The sequence below is a fragment of the Ctenopharyngodon idella genome, chromosome 9, assembly GCF_019924925.1.
Source record: "Ctenopharyngodon idella isolate HZGC_01 chromosome 9, HZGC01, whole genome shotgun sequence".
NCBI lineage: Eukaryota > Metazoa > Chordata > Actinopteri > Cypriniformes > Xenocyprididae > Ctenopharyngodon > Ctenopharyngodon idella.
Window position 1 is genome coordinate 11,713,513 of NC_067228.1, and position 27,623 is coordinate 11,741,135.

The following is a 27,623-nucleotide window of genomic DNA, read 5'->3' on the forward strand; positions in this document are numbered from 1 at the left end:
ATTCGCTAAATGCACTTATGTTGTATTACAGTAATTATGACCCACAGAGGATCTTTTTTTTCCCAAAATTCGAGTTTTTGTTATCGCATTAGACTGCAAACTTAGTAACTTATTTTTGTTATTTTTTGGGGTTATTTTCCATTTGATGGTCGGTCATATTTGACACCAAATTAGGATTTTTAGCACAGCACAATTAAAGGGTTAGTTCACCCAAAAATGAAAATAATGTCATTTATTACTCACCCTCATGTCGTTCCACACCCGTAAGAACTTCGTTAATCTTTGGAACGCAAATTAAGATATTTTTGTTGAAATCCGATGGCTCAGTGAGGCCTCCATAGCCAGCAATGACATTTCCTCTCTCAAGATCCATTAATGTACTAAAAACATATTTAAATCAGTTCATGTGAGTACAGTGGTTCAATATTAATGTTATAAAGCGATGAGAATATTAAATAAAAAAATAATGACTTATATAGTGATGGCCGATTTCAAAACACTGCTTCATGAAGCTTCGGAGCATTATGAATCAGCGTGTCGAATCAGCGGTTCGGAGCGCCAAAGTCACGTGATTTCAGCAGTTTGGCAGTTTGACACGCGATCCGAATCATGATTCGACACGCTGATTCATAATGCTCCGAAGCTTCCTGAAGCAGTGTTTTGAAATCGGCCATCACTATATAAGTATTTATTTTGTTTTTTTGCCGCACCAAAAATATTCTCGTCGCTTTATAATATTAATATTGAACCACTGTACTCACATGATTTAAACACAACTGATTTAAATATGTTTTTAGTACATTAATGGATCTTGAGAGAGGAAATGTCATTGCTGGCTATGGATTTCAACAAAAATATCTTAATTTGTGTTCCGAAGATTAACGAAGATCTTACGGGTGTGGAATGGCATGAGGGTGAGTAATAAATGACATTATTTTCATTTTTGGGTGAACTAACCCTTTAAATAGCACTGCGCCGTGACCATTTAAATTAAGTCACTGTCATTCTTTTGCAGAATGACAAAAATACTGTACTTTAGTTTCAATAGGCACCCAGCTTCAAACTACATGTAATAAGAGAGAGAGGTTATGGAGATGTTGGTACCTCGTGGACAGTAGAGATCTGGAGCCCAGCGGTTGCATTCATAGTTGTCCGGTGCATCTTCACAGGTAAAACATTTAAATCCTCCTGGATATGGAGTTGCTGGGAAAACAGAGGACAAAAGAATAATAAAAGAAAATTAATGTACACTGAATGATTAAGGTCATCATTAGTGATCGCAAATCTGTTGGTGAAGCTGATTAACTGATTATTATTATGTTGAACAAAAGGGCGGGAATCATCAGATTTAAATATAATATGGTATGATATGGTAGTACATACATATAACATCTTATCTGCTGATACAATCTTATATTTTCACTTCCATTCAAAAGTTGAGCAAATTTTTTAATGTTTTTAAATGAAGTCTCTTATGCTCCATATTTTATAACCCATTTTAAATATATTTTATATAAAAAAAAATACAGTAAAAACAGTAATATTGTTAAATATTATTACATATTATTACATTGTTATTTAAAATGCAATATTACAAGAAACATTTCTTATTATTATCAATGTTGAAAACAGTGCTGCTTAATATTTTTGAGGAAACCATGATCATTCCCCCCCTCTGAAGCTCTTAATGGTGTAAAAAAAAAAAAAAAAAAAAAAAAAATTAATTTGTCTTCCCCTATTGACCCAACATTTTTATCTGACATTATGATTTACACACAGTGTATAATATTCATACGCTCATTGCATTTTTAAATAAATTGCACTCACAGAAATGTTTTGGCTACCTGTATAAATTTCCTAATCAATAGAAACATTTGCCAAAGAGTGAGACACAATCTAATCAAGTGTTCTTCCACCAGTATTTGCTGTTAATTCTTAGATTAAAAAAAGTCCTTGGGAAAACAGTGTGCTTTTTCTCTCTCTGGAGCTCCTCAATCAGATTATGCAGCTCACATAGAACATAAACATCAGCCTCATTTTTGTTTTAAACTTTTAAAGAGAAAAACCTCTTGTTGACCTCACCCAGCAAATGCTTCAAGAATCTGATCAAGTGACCATTTTAAACAGGCCATTCATTCATCCAGACAGCCCAATGTGTTATTACTTCTGAGGTCTCTAAATAGCTCTGTATATACAAACAGAGCTTAGGTTAATTTATGACCTACAGTTTCTACTGTTAACTCCACCAAAACTCTTATGAAAATGGTCACTAATTAATTAATACAATGATACAACTGACTGTAGATATTTATAGCACAGACTTAAAGAGGTGAGAGAAACATTTAGTTAAAACAACAGCAAAATATGAACACTCACGTATCCATGTTATCATAACATTAATATTTTCTTCCTTTCCTCCAGCTAATTCAGTGTGCATGTCTTGTGTGGATATCGGTTTAATATTTAATGTCAAAAAAGGAGAAAACAAAATAATCTGTAACATAATCCAATGTAAACATTTAGTTTTTATAATGAGATGATTTTTGATAGTCACCAGCATTTTGTTGTACATGTAAACACACTCATTGTGAAGTAGCGCTAACTACTCTAAATAGGTGGAGTGTGTTTTGTTTTTTGAATGATCTCATGGGGTTGTAAATCCACACTTGCCATCTGGAGTGATGAAAAAAAAAAAAAAAATCAACTCCATCATCATAGTAAATCCTCTACGTCAATGTGCAACAGCTGGATATCAGCAGGTCACAAAAATGTTTGCTGGTGCACAAACTATTTTGAGATCTCATAAGAACTGATTTGTTTTAACCTCACACAGTCGATCCCTGCTGGGCCATTGAGCAGATACGGATATCTCCAGCTGTACACCGGAGATCCACCACACAGCTAAAAGGATTTTGGAAGGTCCTGCTTACTGTGATGAAAGAGTTTGGGATTTCACAGATTAAAGGGATAGTTCACCCCAAAATGAAAATTCTGTCATCATTTACTCCTACTCAAGTTGTTCCAAACCTGTATAAATTTCTTTGTTCTGCTGTACACAAATGAAGTCATTTGAAAGAATGTTTGTAACTAAGCAGATCTCGCCCCCCATTGACTGCCATTGTATTTTTTTTCCTACTATGGTAGTCAATGGGGTGCTTAGTTACAAACATTCTTTCAAATGACTTCATTTGTGTTCAGCAGAACAAAGAAATTTATACAGGTTTGGAACAACTTGGGGGGGTAAATGATGACAGAATTTTCATTTTTGGGTGAACTATCCCATTAATTCTCTCAACAGAACTGAAACCAACATCTACTCTCTTTCATTATGGCCAAATTTTACTTGAACATTGCCACATTACCAAATGATTCTGAGATATTACATATCAAAAACTTGTTTTGGTAAGAAATTATGTAGAGGAAAAATAGGAATGGAACCATGAAGGATTTAACGATTCCGGTTCCATTTCTGAATGGAAAATGTTTGGAATTGTTTTCACTAAAGGGCATTCTAATTAAAATATATTTATTTGTATATAAGCTGTATATACAATATATATATATATATAAAAATAAATGTTTTTGTATATAAGTTTTTAATACACATCAAGTAAAAATAAATTAATACTTTTATTCAGCAAGGATGTATTAAATTGATAAAAAGTAAGATTAAAGACATTTATAATGTTACTAAAGATTTATTTTTCAAATAAACGCTGTTCTTTAGAACTTTCTATTCATCAAAGAATCCTGAAAAAAATTAATCACGATTTCCACAAAAATATTAAGCAGCGCAACTGTTTTTAACATTGATCATAAAAATAATTGTTTCTTAACTTGACTTGAGCAGCAATTCAGAATATTAGAATGATTTCTGAAGGATCATGTGACACTGAAGACTGGAGTAATGGCTGAATAAATTACCCTTGAAAATATATTAAAATAGAAAACATTTATTTTAAAATGCACACATATTTCATAATATTACTGTTTTTTTTTTACTATATTTTTGATCAAATAAATACAGCCTTGGTGAGTATAACAGACTTCTTTCAAAAAACATTAAAAAATCTTACCGACTCCAAACTGAACGGTAGTCTAATTATTTGTTTGAATGTGAATTAACAAACTATATTGTTAAAATGATATAATGTCATTTTGTCTGTTGATGACTTGATGAATGTATATATTTATGAGTGTAAAAGCCATTTCCCTGTAAAGAGTTTCAAGATGCAAATCAAACGGGGGCTAAAGAAGGAAAGGTCTCAGGCAGAAAAAGTGGCATGGCCATTTCCACACGCTCTGAACAATTGATTTCACATCAGCAGGCCTAGTGGGCAATCTATAATATTTAGGGTGGGGGGTCTTAACACAGCTGGTATGTCAGCTGAGACGCTGAGTTTAGCTACGCATCACTGGCCTGCTGCTCAACCACTGATACAGCCTGGAAAGCCAATTATTAGGACACAATATAAAATCTAGAACGCCATTTGGAATGAATCTGCATTCAGAGCCTGAAGGTCTAACAGCTCCATACAGCCCTTAAAGGATCTATAGAAGCCAGGACTGACAACTGATGTCTGACCCTTTTGTTCTTCCAGATGACCCAGGAACTCGTGGATTATATGCGTTTCATTTTCAAAGCTTTGGCAGAATCTAAGAAGAAAGAAGACGAAAGAAGAAATACTTACTTGAGGGATGGAGAAAAACAATGTCTTTTTCTGTGAAGTCCCTTGATTGAACCGCTTTGATCCAGCCGGTGATGGCAGTCAGCATTAAGCCCCAGGCCATGATAGGCCAGGGTTCCATAGCTGGAGGAAAACTCACATGAGCAGGTACCCAGATCCAACAAGGCACCTGTTAAACATAAAACCATGGTCACAAAAAACAACTTTTAGGCGCCAAATAAATGAAGTTTAACAAGGGATTAAAGAAACATCTGCTGAAGATAGAAAGGAACTCTATAGGATTAAAGCAGTCCAAAGCAGTGTTATCCCACTCCAAAACACCGGACACAAAGAGGCATGCTTGTTATTCCAGCAAGTGCTTCATTATATCAATGACAATGTCAGCAGTCTGCCAATGTCCTGACCCTCAGCAACAGTGACACTCTTTGCTGTTTGCTTTGGTTGTTGGCAGCAGAACAAACACTCATCTATTGTTTCCAATTACTGAATGCCATGCTCACAATCAAACATCTTTGATGAACACCACAAAATGGATACTTATATATTTACAGTCCATTAAACGGGATTGAATTTAATGAAACAAAATGTTCATGTGCTTCATGTGGCATTTTTTTTGATGGATTCTATTAAAATAATAGCCATTGACCTAAAAATTAATTTTTAACATTTTTCTTTATAAATAAAAAATAATAAAAGTACATTTTCACTTTTTACCATGGGCATTTATTTTAAACTAAATTCAATTAAAAAGCATAACAAAGGTTGAAAAATAAGAAGGATCTGTGCTGTTTTTTGGTGTGATATACTTGTTCAACAAAAATCCTTCTGAAAGACTAAAATAAGCCTGGAGAAAAGCACATGGCTTAAGCACAGAGCTCTGCGGTTTACATTACTGAAACGAAAGCTGGGGCAGATTACACATTTTTCAGAAGTGCTTGACTAAACCGCTTTGTGTGCTTTCTTCAGCGAGTCAGATGGCGGGCCAGCCTGAAATCAATCCATTCATTTTGGTGAATCAATTTCTCTGACTTTGTTTACAACTCTCGAATTTATTTCCCCTCCACAAAAAGCTGACTCATAAAAGAGAGCAGAGAGAGCTTATAAATATAACAGAGCAACCTTCAGACCTTAAACCTTTTACAAAAAGACTGTATACCATTTTTTGCTGCATTTCCCCTTTAAAGTTTATGAGTTTGAGTATATTTCAGTCCTCAGGTATGTGATTCCTTTATGAGATATTTGCTTCATTTACAGCATATAAGATCAAAACAGCCCCTATGGCAAGCCATTTTGACTTTTATTCATTCTTGATATCAACAATTCAATTCTTGATATCAACAATTCAATTTTCGATATCAGGATTTACATTTCCACTAGTAACAATGTTAATTCTTGATATCAACAATTCAGTTTTCACTAGTTAAAATGCTAATTTTTGATATCAAGAATTAAATTTCCAGTAGTAAAAACTAGAATTCTTGATATCTGTAATTGTATTTTCACTAGTGAAATGTCACCATAGGCTGCCATTCAAATTCAATTGTTGATATCAAGAATTGATTTCTTTACTAGTTGAAATTCCAATTTCACATATCAGAAATACAATTCTTACTAGTAAAGATCATAATTTTTGATATCATTAATTACATTGTTACTAGTGCAAATATATATTTTTGATATCAACAGTTGAATTGCTTTTAGTAACAATGTTAACTTTTGATATCAATAATTTGATTGTCACTATAGTGACAATGTTAGTTTCTGATATCATGAATGTGATTGTTACTAGTAAGAAAGCCATTTTAGATATCTGAAATTATATTGATATCAGAAATACATTTTCAGATATCAAAAATGAACATTTTTACTAGTAGCAATTCAATTGTTGATATCAAGAACTGACGTTTCAACTAGCGCCAGTTGAATTCTTGATAATCAAAAATTCGCATTTTTACTAACAATGTAATTACTGATATCAAAAATTATGATTTTTACTAGTAAGAATTGTATTCCTGATATGTGAAATTGGAATTTCAACTAGTAAGAAATCAATTCTTGATATCAGTGATTGAATTTGAATGGCAGCCTATGGTGACATTTCACTAGTGAAAATACAATTACAGATATCAAGAATTAACAATGTTATATTGTTAAATGTATTATTGTGGAAATGTAATTCCTGATATCAAGAATTGAATTGTTGATATCAAGAATTCACATCCTGAGAATGAATAAAAGTCTTCTCCATCAGTTTATTCACCAACCAATCGAACCTGGAAGGCAAAAAAAGCACATCTTCAAAGTATCACAACCTTTTTGTTCTTTCTGTGGTCTATTAATAAAGATTAGATCTTATTTAGCAAATAGTTCCCATTTAAACATGAGCAATAATCCCAGCACATCTCTGTGAATGCAGATGTGTGAGAACCAAAACCACTAGAACTGAAAAATCTAAAATAATAATAATAATAATAATAATAATAATAATAGTTTAATTATTATTAATAATAATAATGGTCCATTTTCAATTTTCAAATTTTTTTTTAATTATCTCTTTATCAATTCAAAGACAATACAAAGTGGCACAATCAATGTTTTCAAATGATTAACGACAATCACTGATAAAATAAGATGCATGTCCAGTAGGATTATAATGGCTTTCCTGTCTGAGGATGTAAAATAGATTTCCTCCTGTTAATGTGTTAGCCATGCCGCTCTCAGAAAAATGATTAAATGGCCCGACACCGGGCGACCCTGAGCTCCTGTTGCTGTGTTGCTCCTGACCTCTCAGACAATGCAGAGTGGCACAGCACAGCCATGTTAGAGAGCATCAGGTTTCCTCAAAGCAATCCTTTTCTCCGCTGAAGGTCTAAGGCGGTATTGAAAAGGACCACAGAAGTACATATCAGTTTTCGTTTTTAGCTGCAGATTGGTCCCACAAGCTGTTCGTTGACTGGGAATGTCAACAAACAATTTAAGTATGTTTTGACACACCTTTGATAAATGCGCTGACCTCTATAATAAGTTAAGTCTGAAAGTAATGAATTGGATTTTCCCCTGGGCTTTTAGCATTATATTAGTAAGAACTTAACCCGTGTACATGTGTTACATGTGGCTGCTGAACGGATACAGAGAAAATCGGACAGATCGACAATGAAACAGCCAGGTGTTATGATGAATTAAAAGTTAGTCAGTTAATAAAGCATCTTTGTGCAATCATAGTTTCTACAAGAGAAAAGATTAAAGGGATAGTTCACCCAAAAATGGAAATTCTGTCATCATTTATTCGCACTCATGTTGTTCTGTATGACTATCTCTCTTCAGGAGAAAGTATTTTGTCAAGTATATCAAGGCCAACTCACACTTAAACAGTGCGATTCAACCAAATTCTTAAGCTAGATAGAGATTACCTGCAGGTGAAATGAGTTGCAAACTAATATGAAGCTCAGAAAAAAAAATCACCCCCTGTGAGACTGTGACATGAAGGGGGAATGAGTTAAGTAAGGAAAGGCTTGAGTAACAAAAAGACAATCTACTGATAAGAAAACAAGGATTGAGTTTCAATACACAGGTGTCCTCAAACCAGAGGCATCTTATTCAGCTTTATCTGTTTTTGGGGAGTCTAATGTCCTAGACCATCAAGACCACCAGCTGCCCAGGCCACAACTTTGAGAACATGGGTGATAAGAGATCTTCAACAATAGTGAAGGACTGAGACATAACTATATGCTAATACACACTGCCATTTAAATGTTTAGTGTCATTAAAAAAAAAAAAAAATGCTGTTCTTTTGAACTTTCTATAATTATCAAAGAATCCTGAAAAAATGAATCATGATTTCCACCAAAATATTTAAAGGATTAGTCCACTTTCAAATAAAAATTTCCTGATAATTTACTCACCCCCATGTCATCCAAGATGTCATTCAGCTTACGCTGAATGTCCTATGCCTTACTTATTCAACTTACGGAACGAACATGGCGCCAGTTCCGTTTTTCCGTAAGTTGAATATGGAAGGCGTAGGACATTCAGCGTAAGCTTTTTGAAGAATATGGAATCGCGTTCTGGCGGAAGCACTTGTGATGCAATCATTTGTGCCTATAAAGCATATACATTTTTATTTTTTTTTAGAAAACGACCTATCGTTTCACTAGATAAGTCCCTTATTCCTCGTCTGGTATCGTTTAAAGAACTTTGAAGCTGCACTGAAACTGTAATTTTGACCTTCAACTGTTTGGAGACCATTGAAGTCCACTATAAGGAGAATAATCCTGGAATGTTTTCATTAAAAACCTTAATTTCTTTTCAACTGAAGAAAGAAGGACATGGACATCTTGGATGACATGGTAGTGAGTAAATTATCAGGAAATTTTTATTTGAAAGTGAACTAATCCTTTAAGCAGCATATTAGAATGATTTCTGAAGGATCATGTGACACTGACCACTGGAGTAAAGATCCTGAAAATTCAGCTTTGCCATCACAGGAATAAATTACAATTTAAAATATATTACAGAATAGAAAATAGTTATTTTAAACTGTACTAATATTTCAGTATTACTGTTTAACTATATTTTTGGATCAAATCAACGCAGACTTGGTGAGCATAAGAGACGTTAAAAAAAAGATAATGAAAAAAAAATCATGCACTTGTAGATGAAAACATACATTTGTGTGGCACTAAGGCCAGCAGACTGTTTCTTTATAATTATATTAATAATTTCAGTGTTGACATACTAATCACAATAATGATGACTGCAACCCATGCCAGTCAAACAAGTGAAATATTTCATTTAAATACTTTCCAAACAAGGCACATAATAATTACTCTGACATTCAAAGGCAACCTTCCAGACCAATCAGGAAGTGCCCCAGGTTGAACTTCGGTGCCCTGTCTCCTCTAAAGCTGTGCCAGGTGCCTGCCATGAGCAATACCTGTCATCAAAGCCTACACGCCTGCAAGTTGCTCTGGAAAATGGAAACTGCGGTTGTCAGTTTGTTTAAGCAGACTATTCTGTTGTTTGGAGAGTGTTGAAGAGGATCACGATGCATTAAAGCATAACTGGAGAGCAAACATTTTAGCACAACATGAACCTGGTTCAGAAGCAAAGCGACCTTTTGCACTTGCTTGATTGTACATCTGCACTGCTTCCATGACGTTTCTGAAGGTTTTTGAGGTAAACTAAAGAGGGATGAGTGTGTCCATATAAAACCATTGGTGCATTTAAACATCTTTTAAGCCCTTTCAATAAGATTAAACATAAAATTGCACACAAAACTGAGTCTTTGATTTCTGTCTCTACAATATCCCATGTGTATGATATTAACACATCACATCTGTACACTAACGTACTACATTAATTTACTACTATAACAAATGTTCTCTGTTATACTTCGTTTAAGCATCAATTTTCAGTCTCATTAAGTATCAACTTTGTCAGATAGTATAGTATAATTTTATTTAAAAGCCATGTCAGCATCTGAGGCTATTTTCATGGCAAAAATTCAATTACAAAAATACAAATATCACATAAATACAATAAAAACCAAAACAACAAACACAGCAAGTCAACAAAAGAGCAATTCACCCAAAAAAACAAGCAGCATTAGTCATCGACTGCATGCGTTATGCAGCTTTTTAAAAAAAAAAAAAGTGCTAATTTTAGTTTTTAGCACCTGTGATACACCATGTAAGAATGACTGTGGAAGCTCTGAAAGCCTGACTTCCTCTCTACAGCATGATACATCCAATCACATTCATGTCATCTCATTACTGCAGGTCACTGGCTGACTCAGACCCAGCAGGATGGAGGAAAGTGGCAGCAGGGAGAGGATTGAGGCTCCCAGCAGGTCAAGGGCCCTGGAGTTCCTGCCTGAGCCACTGCCAGGTGAGTAAGACTAACTCAGGTCAGAAACACGATATTCTGGGTTGTGAATCAGCCTGTGAATGGCAGTCGCTCCCATTAATGGAGGGAAAGAAATGCAAATCCTCTCCTGTGACTTCCAAAACTTGTTGGACCAGATTTCGCACAGGTTTGAGAAGTGAAAAGAGGAGAGTGGCAAGGAAGCCACAAGCTGCAAGTTGTGGCTCTTTTCCAGTCTGCCACAAACACCTGAAATGTCAGCATTTCATCTAGAAGTAAAACATTATACTAGAAACTGCACAATACAAGAGGTTTATATTACTTAGGACAATGGTACAATCCTCTTCTATTCAACGAATAGAAAATAAACAAAAACATTGCCTAACACCTTCAAAACTGTTTACTGTATAGCAAAATTCCTTGGTAAGCCTCAATACAGCAAGAATGGACAATACAGATGAAACTGCACCTCTCTCATTTGAGAGAGCACAATGCAATCTCAACAGAGCCCTGTTGTCACAAGTCAAACGGCATTGAGCAATGCCTCTGCCCTGTAGTGCACCCGGCCAAAACCAAAGGAGTCAAGTTAAATCAGAATCACAGACCAGCTAATTGAAATCCTACATGCACAAACACACACTAATCCGGCACTATTCGTTTGAAGTGGTCCAATTCAGCTGCATAATTTTTAATCCACTCTTCAGACTCTTGACACATTCAAGGATCCAAGGAATCAGTTATGTAGCTCAGAATAACACAATGAAAAATAAACTTCAAATGCCTCAGATAATGCAGAAAAGATTCTCCGTCTTAAAAGATCTCTGTTGGAACAATGTTAAAGATACAAGGTGCCATATGCTACTATTATGATGAGCATGTTTTTATATTTGAATTAAAATTTGCTTTAATATTTTTTAAAGTCAAAACTTCAGGGTCAAATTTTTAAAATTTCAGCCTTGTTGAATAAAATTCTTGAAAAAAAAAAAAAATGTATTTAGTGTGTATATATACACACACACACACACACACACACACACACACACACTACCGTTCAAAAGTTTTTAAAGATTTTTAATGTTTTTAAAAGAAGTTTCATCAGCTCACCATATTATGAAATATTATTACAATTTAAAATAACTGTTTTCTATTTGAAAATATTTTAAAATGTAATTTATTCTTGTGTTGGCAAAGCTGAATTGTCAGCATCATTACTCCAGTCTTCAGTGTCACATGATCCTTCAGAAATCATTCTAATATGCTGATTTGCTGCTCAAGAAACATTTGTGTACAACTGTACAAAATATTTGGGTACAATATATATATATTTTTTCAGGATTCTTTGATGAATAGAAAGTTCAAAATAACAGCGTTTATTTGAAATACAATCTTTTGTAACATTATAAATGTCTTTACTGTCACTTTTGATCAATTTAATGCATCCTTGCTGAATAAAAGTATTAATTTCTTTTCAAAAAAATAAAAATTCTTACTGACCCCAAACTTTTGAACGATAGTGTATATATATATATATATATATATATATATCCCTCATGTCACGATTCGATACATATCACAATACTAAACTCACAAAACAATATTATTGCGATACTCCAAGACATGGTAAAAGTAACAAAAAATTAACTGTTGATTAAAATGCTAAATTTGGTATTACATTGGGGGTGGAAATGAATAGGCTTGGACTTGGGCTGGCAACCCAATGCACAGGACGATGGTGACACCAGAATAAAAATATTTATGACTCTGAAGCTGAAAATACAGAATTATTTTAGACGAACATGCTTGCACTCTGTCACTGACTAGATATATTTAAAATAATGTAGGCCACTTTTTAGTGGTTACACAAGACATTTGGCATTATCGGGACTCACAAATATTCCCCCACTGCATTATTAAACATTATATTCAACATTATATATATATTATATATATATATATATATTATATATTATATATATATATATATTATATATATATATATATATATATATATATATATAGTAGTTTAATGTAGTACTGACACTGAAACTCTGTAAACTTGAATTTTTTCCTCACACAGTAATTTTTTTTTTTTTACATAATACATATTGTATCCACGATATATATATATCAATTCTACAAATCAACTGGAGAAAAACAGATTAATGAATAACTTGTAGAGTTAAAAAATATCACAATGGAAAAAGATTATTAAAAGGGATTGTGATTTTACAAGTTATTCATTAATCTGTTTTTCTCCTGTAGAATTGGGTTTATCTGATTCAGCTAGATCATAATGACCTCAGCAATAGCATCTCTTCTCTCTCTCTTGTTTGGTGACCCCACTTCTTGAAACTAGACTAGAGCTCTAGTGTATCTCTCCTACCCTTCAAAATGTCTTAACGTGTGGGGTGGGTCAAACCGAGGAGGCATAAAATGTCCTTGTGGCAGCTGTAGAAAACTAAGCGGGTGGGGCGTAGGGTAACTTTGATTCCCTTGAACTTTGGGCCAGCAAAACCATAACAGGATAAGGCAGCAAAGGGGGCTAATTAGGAATGTTCCTGAAAGGATTTGCTCCCTCTTTTGTCTTTGGGGCTCAGATGGCAAAACCTCACATTCTCCCAACAAGACATTTACACTCCATGATCACGGACAGAGTGTGACTGAGTTTAATCAGATGGGAAAAAACACCCCCCACTCTCTGAACTATGAGGCTTTTGTTCATGTTTACATGTAAACATCTACAGTTCAGACATCTTGAGTATATTTTAAGATCACCTGACGGAGGAGCTTGTGAGTCAGTCAACATACCATGTCAAAGAACATTATTATTATTAACATGAATTGCCTAAACATAAGAGCACTATGTCTGTTCAAGATCTGAGATGGCAGAAAGGTGGCTGTGCATGAATAAAAGATCTTGTCGTCATTTCAATAAAAAAAAAAAAAATACACCTATGTTTTTGCAAAACAGGTAACCTATGGAAAGTATCCAGCCGTGAAGAAAAAAAAAAAAAGGTTCCAACTTAATTTCATTTTGTAAACATGAAACTTTTGAGACGGCAGTTCATCAAAACCATGCCAGAGAAAAACTTCTACGATTAGGCATGGGGAAAGTGGAAGAACAAGGAATGGCAATAAGGACATTTTTCATTAATCTAAGTCTCTCACGGACCACCCAAAGGTGGAACCTTCACCTCAACTTCCAGAATGTCATTCAGTAATACCAAAAACTTCAATTAAAAAAAACAGCATATAAATCAACATATATATGTACAGTGCCTATAGAAAGTCACCATACCCCTTTGATATGACTGTGATGTATTTTGATATATATATATATATATATATATACACACAATATATGATATGTGTGTGTGTGCGCGCGTGTGTGTGTGTAAATTATCCTGAACAATCCATTCAAGCATTCTCATGGCATGAAAAAACTTCAAAGGAAATGAAAAGCCTTTGGAGGCATGCTGAAATGCTGTATCTGCTGCTGATGCTGAGGAGGGAGACACATACCGCACTAGACAACATCAAGATTGACTGCATACATATGGGGTTCAAAGCAGAATGGCAAAAGGAGCAGCCCAGGCATGTGGATTTTATGCCTTTTTTACCACTATAACAGATGCACATCCTGATTTTGCCGAGTTAAACGCGCTCCTGGGTCAACATATTTTGTTGATCCAGGAACAACATTCCTGTTTGAAAATTTAATCCTAACCGTATCCCTACCTCTAAACCTAACCCTAACCATACGTTCTCCCTAAAATCAGAGGGAAATGATAGGTGAATAACACTGATGTATAAGCACCTAACCCTGGTTGTAAGCCTAAGCCTTACATAAACTGTAAACTTGTCCTTCAAATCTGATTGGTTGATTGGAATGTTGTTCCAGGAACAACAAAGATGTTGATCCAGGAACATGTTGCACTTGGTGAAAAAAATCAAGTTCTGCATAACAGATAGAGAGGAGACTTGTGACACTTTACATTTCTTCAAATCACAAACAAGATTATAATACTCATTCAAAATATACAGGCCGTAGGGACCCCTAAAAAAGAACTGCAATCACTTTGTGAGGAAGTAATATTTTCTTTTCCTGTCTAAATCTAAAATCATGAATTTGTATGGGAACGTTTATTTTATCTATAGGTTGCTGCTTGAAAAATCTTTAAAAACTGAAATTGAACATTAAAATCTTCATTAGCATTTATCATAAAACAGTTTAAACACATTTTTCTTCAAAAGTTTGGGGTTGGTAAGAATTTTTAAGGTTTATGAAAGAACCCTTACCAAGGCTGCATTTATTTGATCAAAAATACAGTAAAAACAATAATTGTGAAATATAATTACAATCTGAAAACTGAAATTCCTGTAATGGCAGCTGAAAATTCATCTTCAGTGTCACATGATCCTTCAGAAACCATTTTAATATGCTGATTTGCTGCTCACAAAACTGATGAAAGCTGTTGTGCTGCTTAATATTTTTGTAAAAACCTTGATACATTTTTTTCAGGATGCTTTGATTAATAGAAAGTTCAAAAGAAAAGCATTTATTTGAAATAATGTAAAAATCTTTACTGTCACTTTTGATCAATTTAATGCATCACTGCAGAATAATCAATGAATGAAATGCTGAATAAAATGCTTAATTTCATTATATTTACACAACAATATTTATCACTAAACTAATAGTCAGGTGAATAAACCTTGTTGTTCAAATTCTCTTGCACAAAGCATATTAACAGACTCCATATAAATACACTGACAAAGGATAGCAGCAGCTTCACTACAGGGTGCGAAAAGGCCCCCGTAAGACAAATCGGATACATCTGCTCAGTAAAGCATTCAAATGGGGTGCAAGAGCAGCTAATTAGCATCAAAATCTGCCAAAAGCTTCCTAACACCATGCACACAGATTTACACAGGCCTTTCTGAGCAAAATCTTCCCCATAATGACTCATGTACTTTTTTAAAAAAATACTCATGTTGTAAAACTAAAAAGACTTGAAAATGAAATAATGGAATAATAGGGCGTAACGTGCAAAAATAACAGATGCATTAAGAGCGCTTGGCGCCTCAGGCGAACTAGCACTGACCCAGTGACAGTGATCTTTGCCTGGTCACTCATGCAGTTAACGCAAAACAAACTTTGCTAAATAATTCAAAAAGAGCATAAGTAATGCACAGTGTTGAGGGATTCTCTCATACGCTCAGATTCACAACGTTTGTTATGTACTCAGCCCAATGAGAAGTGTCATTATCCAAAGACCATCAGCCATTGTCAAGTTCCTCGACATGGTGAGAGGAAACAAAGGGGTCAGATGAAGCCATCGCTCTGTCTTCTGCCTCACCGTCCTCATTGAGAAGGCACTCTGAGTAATGGAGAGTCTGATCAGCACATGGAGCACTGAACCCCCTCCCCCACTACGCCACGGGAGGCTTTATAAGACCTCTGATGGTCACGCAATGGAAAAAAGGTGGCATGTTCCATTTAAACCACAGTTTACATTGTGGGTATTTCAAGAAAAAACATTAAGACTGAATGCAAGCAAATAATATTAGCATGTTTTAACTGTTCTAAAAAGTTCCACAGAATAAACAAAAAGATAAGGCAGCGGCTATTTGCACTAAGTGAAAATAGCAACATATTCTATTTACACTAAATGAAAATAGCAATATATTCTAAGTGACAACAGCAGCATTTTCTTAGCGATATGCTATTTAGACTAGGTAAAAATAGCGAGAGATACTATTTACACCATGTAAAAGTATCATTTTTTTGCAATAAGATAGTAAATAGTAATTAGATGCTTTCTATACTTTATATTGGCAGATACTATTTGCATCTCAGTATTTTTGTACATTTAACAGGATGCAATAATACCATAGTGTAAATGATATATTTATTTATTTATATTTATTAAAATTATGAAATGGATGCTGCCTTATTGGATGAATAAAACCCCTCCCTACACCTTCCCCTAACCCTACCCAATAAACACATTTAATATTATTAAACACTCGTTCGCAGTTTATTTCCACTTTTAGAAAATTATTGTGATTTTTATTGAAAATAAATGCGAGCTTAGCAAAAGGCGGATTCAAACCTGCGTCGATCGCATTAAAAGCCAGGTCTGCGAGCCCACGGGTCTTTTAAAACTTGAGTGGCCCAACCAGTCATTTGCGGGGGCAGAGCTAGTGTAAACAGCGTTTGCCAACAAGGGATGCTATTTGCACTTAGTGTAAACAGACAACCCGAAAAGACAAACCCAGAAACACAGAAACATTACATGTAGCGCAATCCATTAACATGATCCAAGAGATTCAAAACACACGAGAGCGACAAGATCTAACATTCCCGTGACATTCCTCCAGCCTGCATCATACCGTCAGATCACGACCCTCATACGTCAGCAATAATGACCCATATAACTCTAAATGCTTACATACCCTTGTCATTAGAAGGTCTTAAATAACACCTTTCGGTCTCTCGGCTGGCCCATCTGGAGAAACACCTGCCCCGGCTCTAACATGTTATCATAGAGGTGTTCAACTGTTTCTTGGGGTCAAAGAATATGTAAATATGTGGGCTTTCCTGTCACAAGTTTCTATTAGGAAATATATCCACTAAAACAGTGTGGAATCCACAAATCAGTTGTCAGGTGAAGCTAATTCATCAAGCGCTTATAGGATGTCAGATTCCTCCATCACACACACAAAGCATAGGTATTAGCAGGGCTCCATTTTTAATTGTATTTATTAATAATATAAGTATATTATATATTTTAAATATTTTATTATAAAGCATTTTTAATACAAATTTGAATTATATACTGACCCATACAGATACTGACACCCAAAAAAAATTTGTGAGGTTAGAGTGGAAACTTAAAGTAAAATAAAAATTTAGCCTCTGTGTTAGAGCGCCCGACTCCCATGCCGGCGTACCTGGGTTCGAGTCCTGTTTAGATCGGGCGGTTCGCACATTAGGTTGCACATTTAATTAATAATAAAAAATTCTTACCCTTTGCTGAAAATAAAGACAAGTTTGAACATATATTTTATAACACAATCTACAACTACAGTCTGTCACTCACATTTACTTAGGTTTACCCCTTTGTATTACGCAAACAACTCAAAATGCAAATCTCTTCAGTTTAGATGTAGAGAAAATAACATAAGCCAATGCGTGAGATGGTCTTGATTTACACTGCCCCTACTCAGATATAGTGAACCCAAGAGGCCTAATGGACGATAAATCTTATGCGTGGGCACTAAGATTTAAAAAACTAAGACAAATGCATTTTTCACGCTGGTGAGGACCCTTTCATCTGTTAAACATTTTCTTCTTGAATTCATTGTTCTGACCGTGTCCCTTCAACCAAGACTGCAGCCCCACCACAAAATCAGACAGTCTACAGATGGGCTTTAGACACACATCACTGTATAATTCCATTCTTCCTATGCATGTTTGCAGGAGACAATGCATTTCCTTTGCACCCGACTGGACCAGACTACAGGCTTTAGTTTAATTTAACATTGAAAACTGCTTTACAAATGTACTATATGAATTTGAACCAATATTGGTAGCATTTTACAATAAGGTTATATACATTAACTTTATGCAATAGTTAAGGTTTCTCGGTTAAGATTAATATCAACATACTACATAACATTTATAATTTAAATGTTAATGATGTAATATTATTTCAAGCATTATGATCTAATATTAACTATCAATATTAGCTATCAATGAATCAATAATATAAATTATACATTAAAAATAATTCAATGATACATACAGTAATACTTATTAGTAGTAGTAGTAGAATGCACAACAATAATAATAAATGTGATCAAATAAACATTTAGACCTATAAATTAATAAATGCTCTAAAGTATTGCTTATGTTACCTAATGCATCAACTAATGCTAATGTACAGAATACTACTGCAAAGCATTCCCATGATATAATTTATTTTGAAGGAAAAGAAAATGATGGTACGAGTCTATGCTTTACTACAGTACTTTCACTTTGCATTGTCTGAAATGGCCTCAGTCGCTGTGATGTCATCAGAGCTTTCCCAGTGAGAAAGCGCTTTCCATCTCAGTGGAAATGTTTTCTCCTATCTGATATGAAAGGAAGCTCGGCTCATAAGTAACTCGATGGATTTCCTTTCATTGCTAAATGAGAATAGTTCACAGTGTACCTTCCTCTCGCGTCCTTGGCTGCCTGTGTTGAGTCTGTACTCACACCCCCTACACAGACTACAGATAAAATGTGTTTCAGACTATTTTTTGCACTGAAAAAGACTGTGGAAATGAGCATGGAGTCATTTGTCTTCTCCACCACAACACAGGTGCATTACAGCTAAATGAGATTAAGCATTGTCCCTTGAAAGAGAAAAACAGCAGTCTGGGCTACAAGGGGCATTTTCATAAAAAGGTCATTGAAATGAGAAGACGTCATTTGCCTGGTTGGTCAACATTAGTGATTTGCTGTAAGCCAAAACACATTAAACATACATTTTTACATTGCATACTGTATAATAATATCAAGTATTGCTGTGACCTACATATTGCATATCCACTACAAAACTACATTAAGATCTACAGAGAACAAATGGAAAGAACCAATGTATACGTACACACTGTGAACTAACCACTCCTACAAGCACAGCAAACACAAAGCAGCACACAAAGCTCTATCTAGGCAAAGGGTTCATATCAAATTCATAAAATCAGCCCCATTTCTAAATAAACATGCACTGCTGTATCCATGCACCTGCTGCATATTTTATTATGAAATATTATAGATCCATTGTTGAGCATGTATTCACACTAGTGGATGCAAGAGTGCTTTATTGCGGATTAGTTCCATATAATATAATACAAATGCATGACACTGAACATTCCTGGCATAGAATCAGGGAGGGCAGGGAGGGTAATTCCTGACCTTTTATGAATGCAGTGCATGACAGGTCACTACTAGCATTTGACAGAATGTCAAAATACACACATTTAACGAGCATTGAAGATAACTCACTTATTTGGCCAGCACTGTGTTTAAGACATGCACAGATAATTGCATGCACAGATAATGTGTAATTTACAGAGAGCTGAATTTGTATGTTTAATTGCATAGTGTAAAATATCAATGAAAATGTGCAACTGTTTGACAGGATGACCTTTGAAAATGGCATTGTGTCTTACTTTTGCACACCTTACCATATATGGACTGTTATGCATCAAACTACATGACAAAAACATTTGTTTAAAAAGTAAAATCTTTAAATTTGTAATCAAAAACTGGCAGTGGTTTTGTGAAGAATTACGCTATGGTATTTTGCTGTCTGTATCCTGTTTTATAGTTCCTATGTATATTATATGTCACTTAACTATATAATGTAAATACACAAACCTATTTAGCTAATCTGTTTGTCACTGTAAAATGTACTGATAATAACACAAAAAGATAATACAATAAAAAGCCACATGATAATTTATAGTTCATCAAAATACCTCTTCAGCAACAGTAGTCAATAGTAATATAAACACATAGCAGTGTTACCCACACAAAGACAAAACATCAGGCTATCATACAACACTAAAATAGCGAATAAACTCGAACTAAACCTAAAAAGCAACATAAACTCTACACTCTAATGTACATAAATGATTACATAAATAAGAAGAAACTAACTTCTTAAAATCTAAACGCATGAGAAGGGAATTCTGGGAATGTCTCATCCCCCATAAATAATAAACTAATAAAAAGCATATTTTAAAATATTTAATCATAAAAACATATTGCCTTTTTTAATACCCATACATTTTTTACTTCGAAAACATTTTTTACAGTAAAATTACAAAATATATTTTAAAACGTATGATTCCATCGTACAGTATAATAACTTATAATTCACCAATAAATATGTATTTCTAGATTTTTTTTTTTTACATTCTTTCCCGTTGAAATTCCTAACATTGTGTAACCTAAATCATCTTCACTGTAACCAGTGGAAGCGTTTAGCTCGTGAGTGTATTTCAGTATAATTGATTATAATGCAATCGTTTTAGTTTTGACGCAACGCTGTCAAACAGTCTGTCGCTGTTATTTACTAATGTTAACTGTCTTTCGACTGTGGATTGGATCCCAGAGGTGCAGTGAATTAAAAGCATTTTCCACCAAAACAGGTAAAAAGCACTCTTATAGAGATGAAAACAGGTCATTTGTTCAGATTTTGAAGGGTGTGCTCAGTCATTAATCCAATCGCAGCAGGTCAAATAAAAAGGTTGCCAGGCTACTTACCGAAAATGATTCAAACGACTGTAGCCAAACTTTTATCACGGCAGATTTATCCTTGTATGGCAAGATTCGAAGAAAGTCCTGTATATCAATAGTGTCCTTTCAGTTGTCTGTACTCATGACACGTCCGAGCCGAATCCCTGTGAACTCAAAGGTTCCTAAAAGGCGGATGAGACGCTCGGCTGCGCCTATCAGAGGTCGAGAGGAGGCGCGTCCCGATGGATCAGCACACACACATACACACCTACTGTACTGAGTTTTATTTACACTACCTGAAGCCATGACTAAAATATCTGGTATTGCAGATCAGTTATAAGCCCAGGTCCACTGTATCTATTTTTTTTAACTTTAGTGTAAATCCACATTTGATCCATCAGAAAAACGTTCAGTCGATGGTTCTGTTTCAAAAGCTTTCTTGTGCATAATAGTGAATTGACTTGATGAGCATCTGCTGCGTAAAAACTATGCATTTATGATGCCAAATGTGCTGTCTAGATAGGCAGTTCACTAGGTTTTGAGACAGGGGATTTTTAGTTGGCCCTCTGCTGGTGAATAAAACACAGTAAATGTCAATTCAAACATCTACTCTCAGTGTGTCTCACAAAACAGACTAATAAATGGTTATAATCTAGCGTTCATATATATATATATATATATATATAACAAATAATATGCAATTTATATAAGGTAGAATGGAGCTAAAAGCCCCCTTTTAAGGAACTTTTTGGTGGGTCTCAAAGCATGTGACAGTCGAAAAATATATTACTTGTTGGTTAATTGCTATTTAGTGTTGTGGGAAAAACAAAAACCAAGAAGGCTTTTTTTTTTTTTTTTTTTTTTTTTTATAGAGGAAAAGTACCCTAAATGTAGGAAGATAACAGATCTGTGACTATTTATTCACATTTACAGTCATGATTCTGTATATTCAAAGTAAATTAGGAACAGACCTATCTGCTTAACACTTTCAGTAGGCATATACCAACCAGATCAGGTCACTTTGAGATATTGTCTTGTGGGCGTTCACGTAAATCTGCAAATAAACATTGTTTGTGAGGACGAGTTAAAAGCTATGGTGGAGGGTGGGGGTGACCCATAAACTGGGGAGCATCACAGACCCCCCTGTCACTGTTGTGCCTTTGAGCAAAGCCCTAAACCCTGCAGGTAGCTTCAAGAGGACTGTCTCTGTAATTAGTGCACAGTGAATCACTTTGATTAAAAGTGTCGACCTCACACATTATATCACGTACACTCGCAGTAAATATGCATTGCTTAACTTGTTATTAACTAATTGCGCTAAACCATCAAATATTATATTCTCTGATGTCATGAATTGGATGTAAGATGCTCCATGCCACAAAAATCCAAAATGTTTTCCCAAGGCAACAATTACCAACTTAAAGACAGAGAGCCTGATAAATATGACAGGAATCAAGATGTGTGGCATGCAAGTCAAGCTGTTGACAATTTTCTCAATACAAGAACTGATAATAAATTAAATTGTAATTTTAAATAATTGTGAATATTTTTATTTTAAATAATAAACAATTTAAATATATAAATAATAATATAAATAAATTAAATAGGTAAAGGATTTGGCTCTCTTTTTCTGTATAGCCTGCAAAATATTGATGATTAAATATGTAATTAAAGATTTGGTGCTTTGAAGACAACTGATTTCATCTGGAAAAACTCTAGGGCCCTAAAAACATTAACATAAAGTGTAAATAAATCCATCTTAGCTACTTAAAAGCCTGTGTCTAAAGATCGACTTCAAAGCAAAGAACCTTTGCACAGGATGAGAGTTTGATTTGTAGTGAGTGGATTTCGACAGCAGTGAGGGAAACCTCTGCCGTTTTAGGAAAGTGCAGAGAGATTGATGGCAGGGGTAGATCATGAGGTGAGATCAGCCATGTAATACAGTGTTTTCATGTAGTTTACTCATATATCTCATTTTAAATGCAAGTACCATAGGACACAATACAAAAATCTAGTTCTCAGACTTCTGCAAAAGTATAACATACATGAATTTCATTTCTGACATGGGGAGGCTGAGATAGTGTCCACACAGCATGTCAGAAATCACTGGAACAGCCTGACGTGAAGAAAAGAGCATCAGCACCATGTACAAATTTTGTGCATGACTGGATTCCGCTTGAAGTTTAAATCTAAAATCAGCCATTCAGCCATAATTACAACCTCCTCCTGCAGGGTCAGATTTCATGTAATGGAAGTGCAGTGTCTCACTGGTATGCAGAGCCACGAGATAAGGATAATTTTACTACAGGTTGAAATGAACAGTGAATAGCAGAGAAAGAGGAGTTCACAAAGGAACTAGAGAAACAGAGTGAAGGCAAGTAGTTCAATTCTTTGCATGCTTTTGGCATCATAACTGACCTTTCTTCTTTTGACAAAAGTATAATGGTGCCTGCTTTACAGCAGCTGTGAAAATTTTAAACGGTAACAATGAAATGAACGCATGGTATTATGTGAGGCCCTGCTCTAGGGAAAAGATTTGAGGCTGTATTATGTTAATACTCTCTAGAAAGACCACATAAATAATTCTAGGATACACTCTAGGAACTTCTACATTCCTCAAGCTCGTCTGAAAATAGAGCTGCTATAAACACTCAGGAGAAGGTAACAAACAGATTAAACAGCCATTGTCATTTGTGCCTCAGGCTGTACAGCTGCAAACCAACACCGGCACGCTCTTTTAGGAACATCTGAGTTGCATTTGTGTTGAGGTTTGTGATGGAGATGATTCCAATTTAGGATTCATTCTACCTGAAAATCTACTTCCTGTTATCAAAGACAAAAAACCTGTGATATTCGGTATTTTCCGATGTGCCAAGTCAAAAACACATTGATGAGCTGACAAGTTATTGCTATTATAAGCTATGTTATGCTATTTACCTCCAGAGGGGAATAACACACCTGGTATGTCCTCTTACCTGTCACCAGACATCTAGTTGAGTTGGTTGGCATGCGAGAGGCACATAATCATCTCAATCATCTCAACGAACGGGTTGGCTTTGATGATGCGTACTGTAGGGACGGTGGTGAAGGCATTAGTGCCTCCGGCATGCTTCAATCATCCTCGCTGGTCTCTTCAAGGAGCACCGATCCTTCCTCAACACATCAATCATTTCTACCGAATGAGACAAATGCCCATCTGCAAAAGAGGATTTAGCCATGAAATGCTAGCAATTCTGCATTCCTACTTCAAACATCTTATGCCACCTCTTTCCCCTCTGGTTTCATCTACAGTCATATCTCTGACATTTGCTTTAGGTGATTTTTGTTGTTTTGGGGTCATTTACTCATACATTACATTGTAATTTTCAGCTAAAAGGATTAGTTCACCCAAAGATGAAAATTCTGTCATCATTTGCTGACCCTCATGTAATTCCAATCCAGTCTTTCATTTATCTTCAAAACAAAAATGACTTTTTTTTTTAATATTCTCTAATTTTTGGTCATCAATTAAAAGTCTATGTAATCAATGTTTTCAAGCTTCAAAAAGTAAATAAAAAGATTGTAAAAGTAATACATAATCCAAGTCTTCAGCAAAGATATATATGCTTTATATGATGAACAGATTTCATTTAGGCTTTTATTCACATATAAACATTGATCAACGCACATAAGCTGCGTTTCCACCGAAAATACCCGGAACAATTTGTCCCAGGAACTTTTTTCCCCCTAGACCTATTGCTAGCTCCGTTTCCATAGTGGTCTAAAGTACCGTGAAGATAGTCCGGTGACATAGGACTGCGCGCGACTTTCTAGTTCCCGCTGGATTTCGTCCTCGGCATAAGCTTAATTGACCGTTCGCAAAGACCCGCCTCCTTTAGTTACTGTTGCTATGTCCGACAAGCCATTCCGCTCTCGCCACACATCATGTTCTCACAGTGAAAAATAAATTACATAAACTCACATTGACAACGTATCGACAGACAAGACAGAGCAGGTTATTTTTGATATGAAACAAAGTCTCCAATTTCAAATTTTATAATTTTTAAAGAAATTTAAACAATAAATACCGATTTGTGGCTCTTTAATGTGTCGTGACAGATTGCTGTAGCGCCTCAGATCAAGTGTCTCATGAACTGATCATCTCTTCTTACTAGTTAATTTATATCATCAAATAAACATGAATGAACCACATTTCAACCACAGAAAGATGTCAGTACACATCATTTTTCAAATTGAAGTCCACCAACGTTTATCTACTAACCAAAGACTATAGACCTTATGTAGCCCCGCCCCTTTTCAGCGCTCGTTGTCTTTTGTCTTCCGATTTGTATTTCCACAGTGATCTTACATATTTATGAATGAACTGCTCGTTTTAAAATCTTCCCGGTCGACTGACATTTGTTAAGACATCTGCTTTAAACATTACAATGCTCACGATAATTTTCATTAACTGTACAACAAGTAAATCCACTTCACCAGCTAATTATTCTTTGACAGCAATGCCATAGAAATATACAGAGCTACCGCGAAAACGAAAGTTCAAAGAGAATATTATAAAGATGGCGGCGCGCTTGTTTCTCTGGCGCATAAGATCTATAGGCTATAGAATAACACAAGACGCGTCACTCGTATTGTTTTGAATGGGAGAAAGTGCAACGCGCAATATTGAGGAATAAGTCCCGCCTTCTAAATAAGAGCCAATCGCCGATTGGTAAAGTCATTGCGTCACTACAGCGGCCGTTAGAAGCTCCGGTTCCTATAGAAACAGTCAGACACGCGCCTCCGAAATGAGGATGCGCATTTAGGACTGCGCATTAGCTTGATCCAGCCTGAAAAATACCATTTTTTGTCATGATTCGAGCGTTTAGTAACAAAATGTATAAATTTATTAAATATGAAATTTAATCGAAAGCTTGGCAAACAGCTTTGGAGAATTTGATGTTTCCCCATTCAAAGAGGAGCTGCACTTGAATGCCCGAGAGGCGTTTCAAAGATGGCCGCCGAGTGAAATGACTTGTCTTCAAGGGACTTTGCTACTAACTCCCCTGACTGCTTTGTCAGACAAAATGGCGGATTCATCGTTATGATTGGTTAGATCGCCTATCAATCAAAATCCCGGCGAAGGGTCAATAAAGCCTGAACCTCATCTTCAGTCCATCGGTTGTATTTTTTAAACTCCATTGATTCGAATATCAAACAGCTCTTACAACGGTTTCACTGCACACACACAACAGCCTTTAAAAAAAAACGATGGTTGAAATAAAATGCTGCATGAACTCAACCAATTAGAAAGTTCAGCGTGCAAGTCCCACCCCGAAAGTTCCAGAACTTTGAAAAAGTACTACCTAGCGAGCAGTTACTTTCAGAGGGGGATTTTTTTTTTACCTGGAACTTCATTTAGACCCTGGTTCCTGTGGTCAAAACACACTGGTCAAGTACCACCCCAAAGTTCCTAGTGCCTGGGTAAAGTTCCTAGTGCCTGGGTAAAGTTCCTGCGGTGGAAACGCAGCTATAGAGCACATCAAATATGGTAAACGGAAGCTCAAATGTACTTGCTTGACCTCAAAAACCAATGAGTTTTCATTTTTGAAATTTTGGGTGAAATTATTTTTAACACATTTGAATGTGGGAGGGATAATGAAACATTTAGCTGAATTTTAGGTTCTAAGGTTTTAGCTGAAGTTAATGTTTAAATTTTTTTTTTCTCAAAAAAGAAAAAAAGAAAAAGAGTTTGAGATTAGTTGTTGAATACGCTTAAATTCCATTAGATGTCACACAGCGACAATCTGCATCCACATTCTATTTCTGGTCCTTAAACGTTTGGAGAGAGAGGGTCAGCAGGGGCCAAGTATGTACTTTCCATCAGCCCTAAGTTATTTTTTCTTCATGTTGAAAGGTTTGTTGGCAATGCAGGGGGTGTAAGATCTCAGCAAGTCTTCAGACTTCACAGAAACTGCTCTTCACATGCGCTTAAAGATCACAGAATAAGATACACCTGTCCTCTTTCGTCAGCTCCACGTCAGCATTGTAGCAGAGGTTTGATTCTTTACTTTCAGTTTTTGCACAGACATTTATTTGTTCTTGGATGTTATAGTTTATAATGTGGGTTAGTCTCGTTCTGTCCACCATCTTGGAGTTATTTAATTTTTTCACTGAGCTCAACACAATGTGAAGAGGTTAATTCCAGAATGCAAAGGATATACAGTATTTACAGTAATTTGGCTAAAACAAGGTGTTCTATAGGTGCGGTCACATTAAGCGAAATTTCAATCAGTTTTTTGGGCAAAAAGGCCCACTGTCTGTTGTCAACAGTGTAGTGATGTATAAAGCGCCACTCATACAGAAGTCACTTTCAAAACAAATAGCTTTCTGATGGTAAACACTGTAAACTTGTATGACCAACTTGAAATCACTGCAAAATCTTACTTGATTTTGCCTGAGAAAATTGACCAAACATTGGTATATGTGACCACACCTTCAGAAGACATTATAAAGGAGTTGCCTACCTTTTGTAATAATCTTCAAAAAGGGAATGTGCCTTCTTTGATGACCAAAAATGCTGGCTCTGCAAGCAGCTCCCTAAATTTTGGAAGAAAAAGACTTCAGTTTCAGTGAGTTTTTCTTCTTTCTTACCTTATACTGCCATATACAATCAGTTTAATAATGTACACTTTATAAATTAACAAACACCTGTGCTAATTCACTGTATTTTCAGTGTTTATTTAAAAGGTTGCAAGCAATAAACAATGAGGGCCACTGCTCTGCAGTCCATCAAAATA

General features: G+C 35.3%; 1 protein-coding gene across 2 annotated transcripts in view; it reads right to left on the reverse strand.

Moving 5' to 3' along the window:
• Positions 1-27,423, reverse strand: part of lypd6 (LY6/PLAUR domain containing 6) — a 32,563-nt gene extending 5,140 nt beyond the window's left edge. The window contains exons 1-4 of one of the 2 annotated variants that reach the window (XM_051906533.1): positions 27,351-27,423; positions 23,820-24,040; positions 4,692-4,857; positions 1,105-1,203 (exon numbers count right to left, since the gene is read on the reverse strand). In XM_051906533.1, the coding sequence (XP_051762493.1) occupies positions 1,105-1,203; positions 4,692-4,809 (217 nt within the window). In that variant the 5' untranslated portion in view covers positions 4,810-4,857; positions 23,820-24,040; positions 27,351-27,423. Of the gene's footprint in view, positions 1-1,104; positions 1,204-4,691; positions 4,858-20,871; positions 21,056-23,819; positions 24,041-27,350 lie in introns of those variants that run through there. The other variant, XM_051906532.1, reaches the window with a different exon arrangement.
• Between the last annotated feature and the right edge of the window lie 200 nt (positions 27,424-27,623).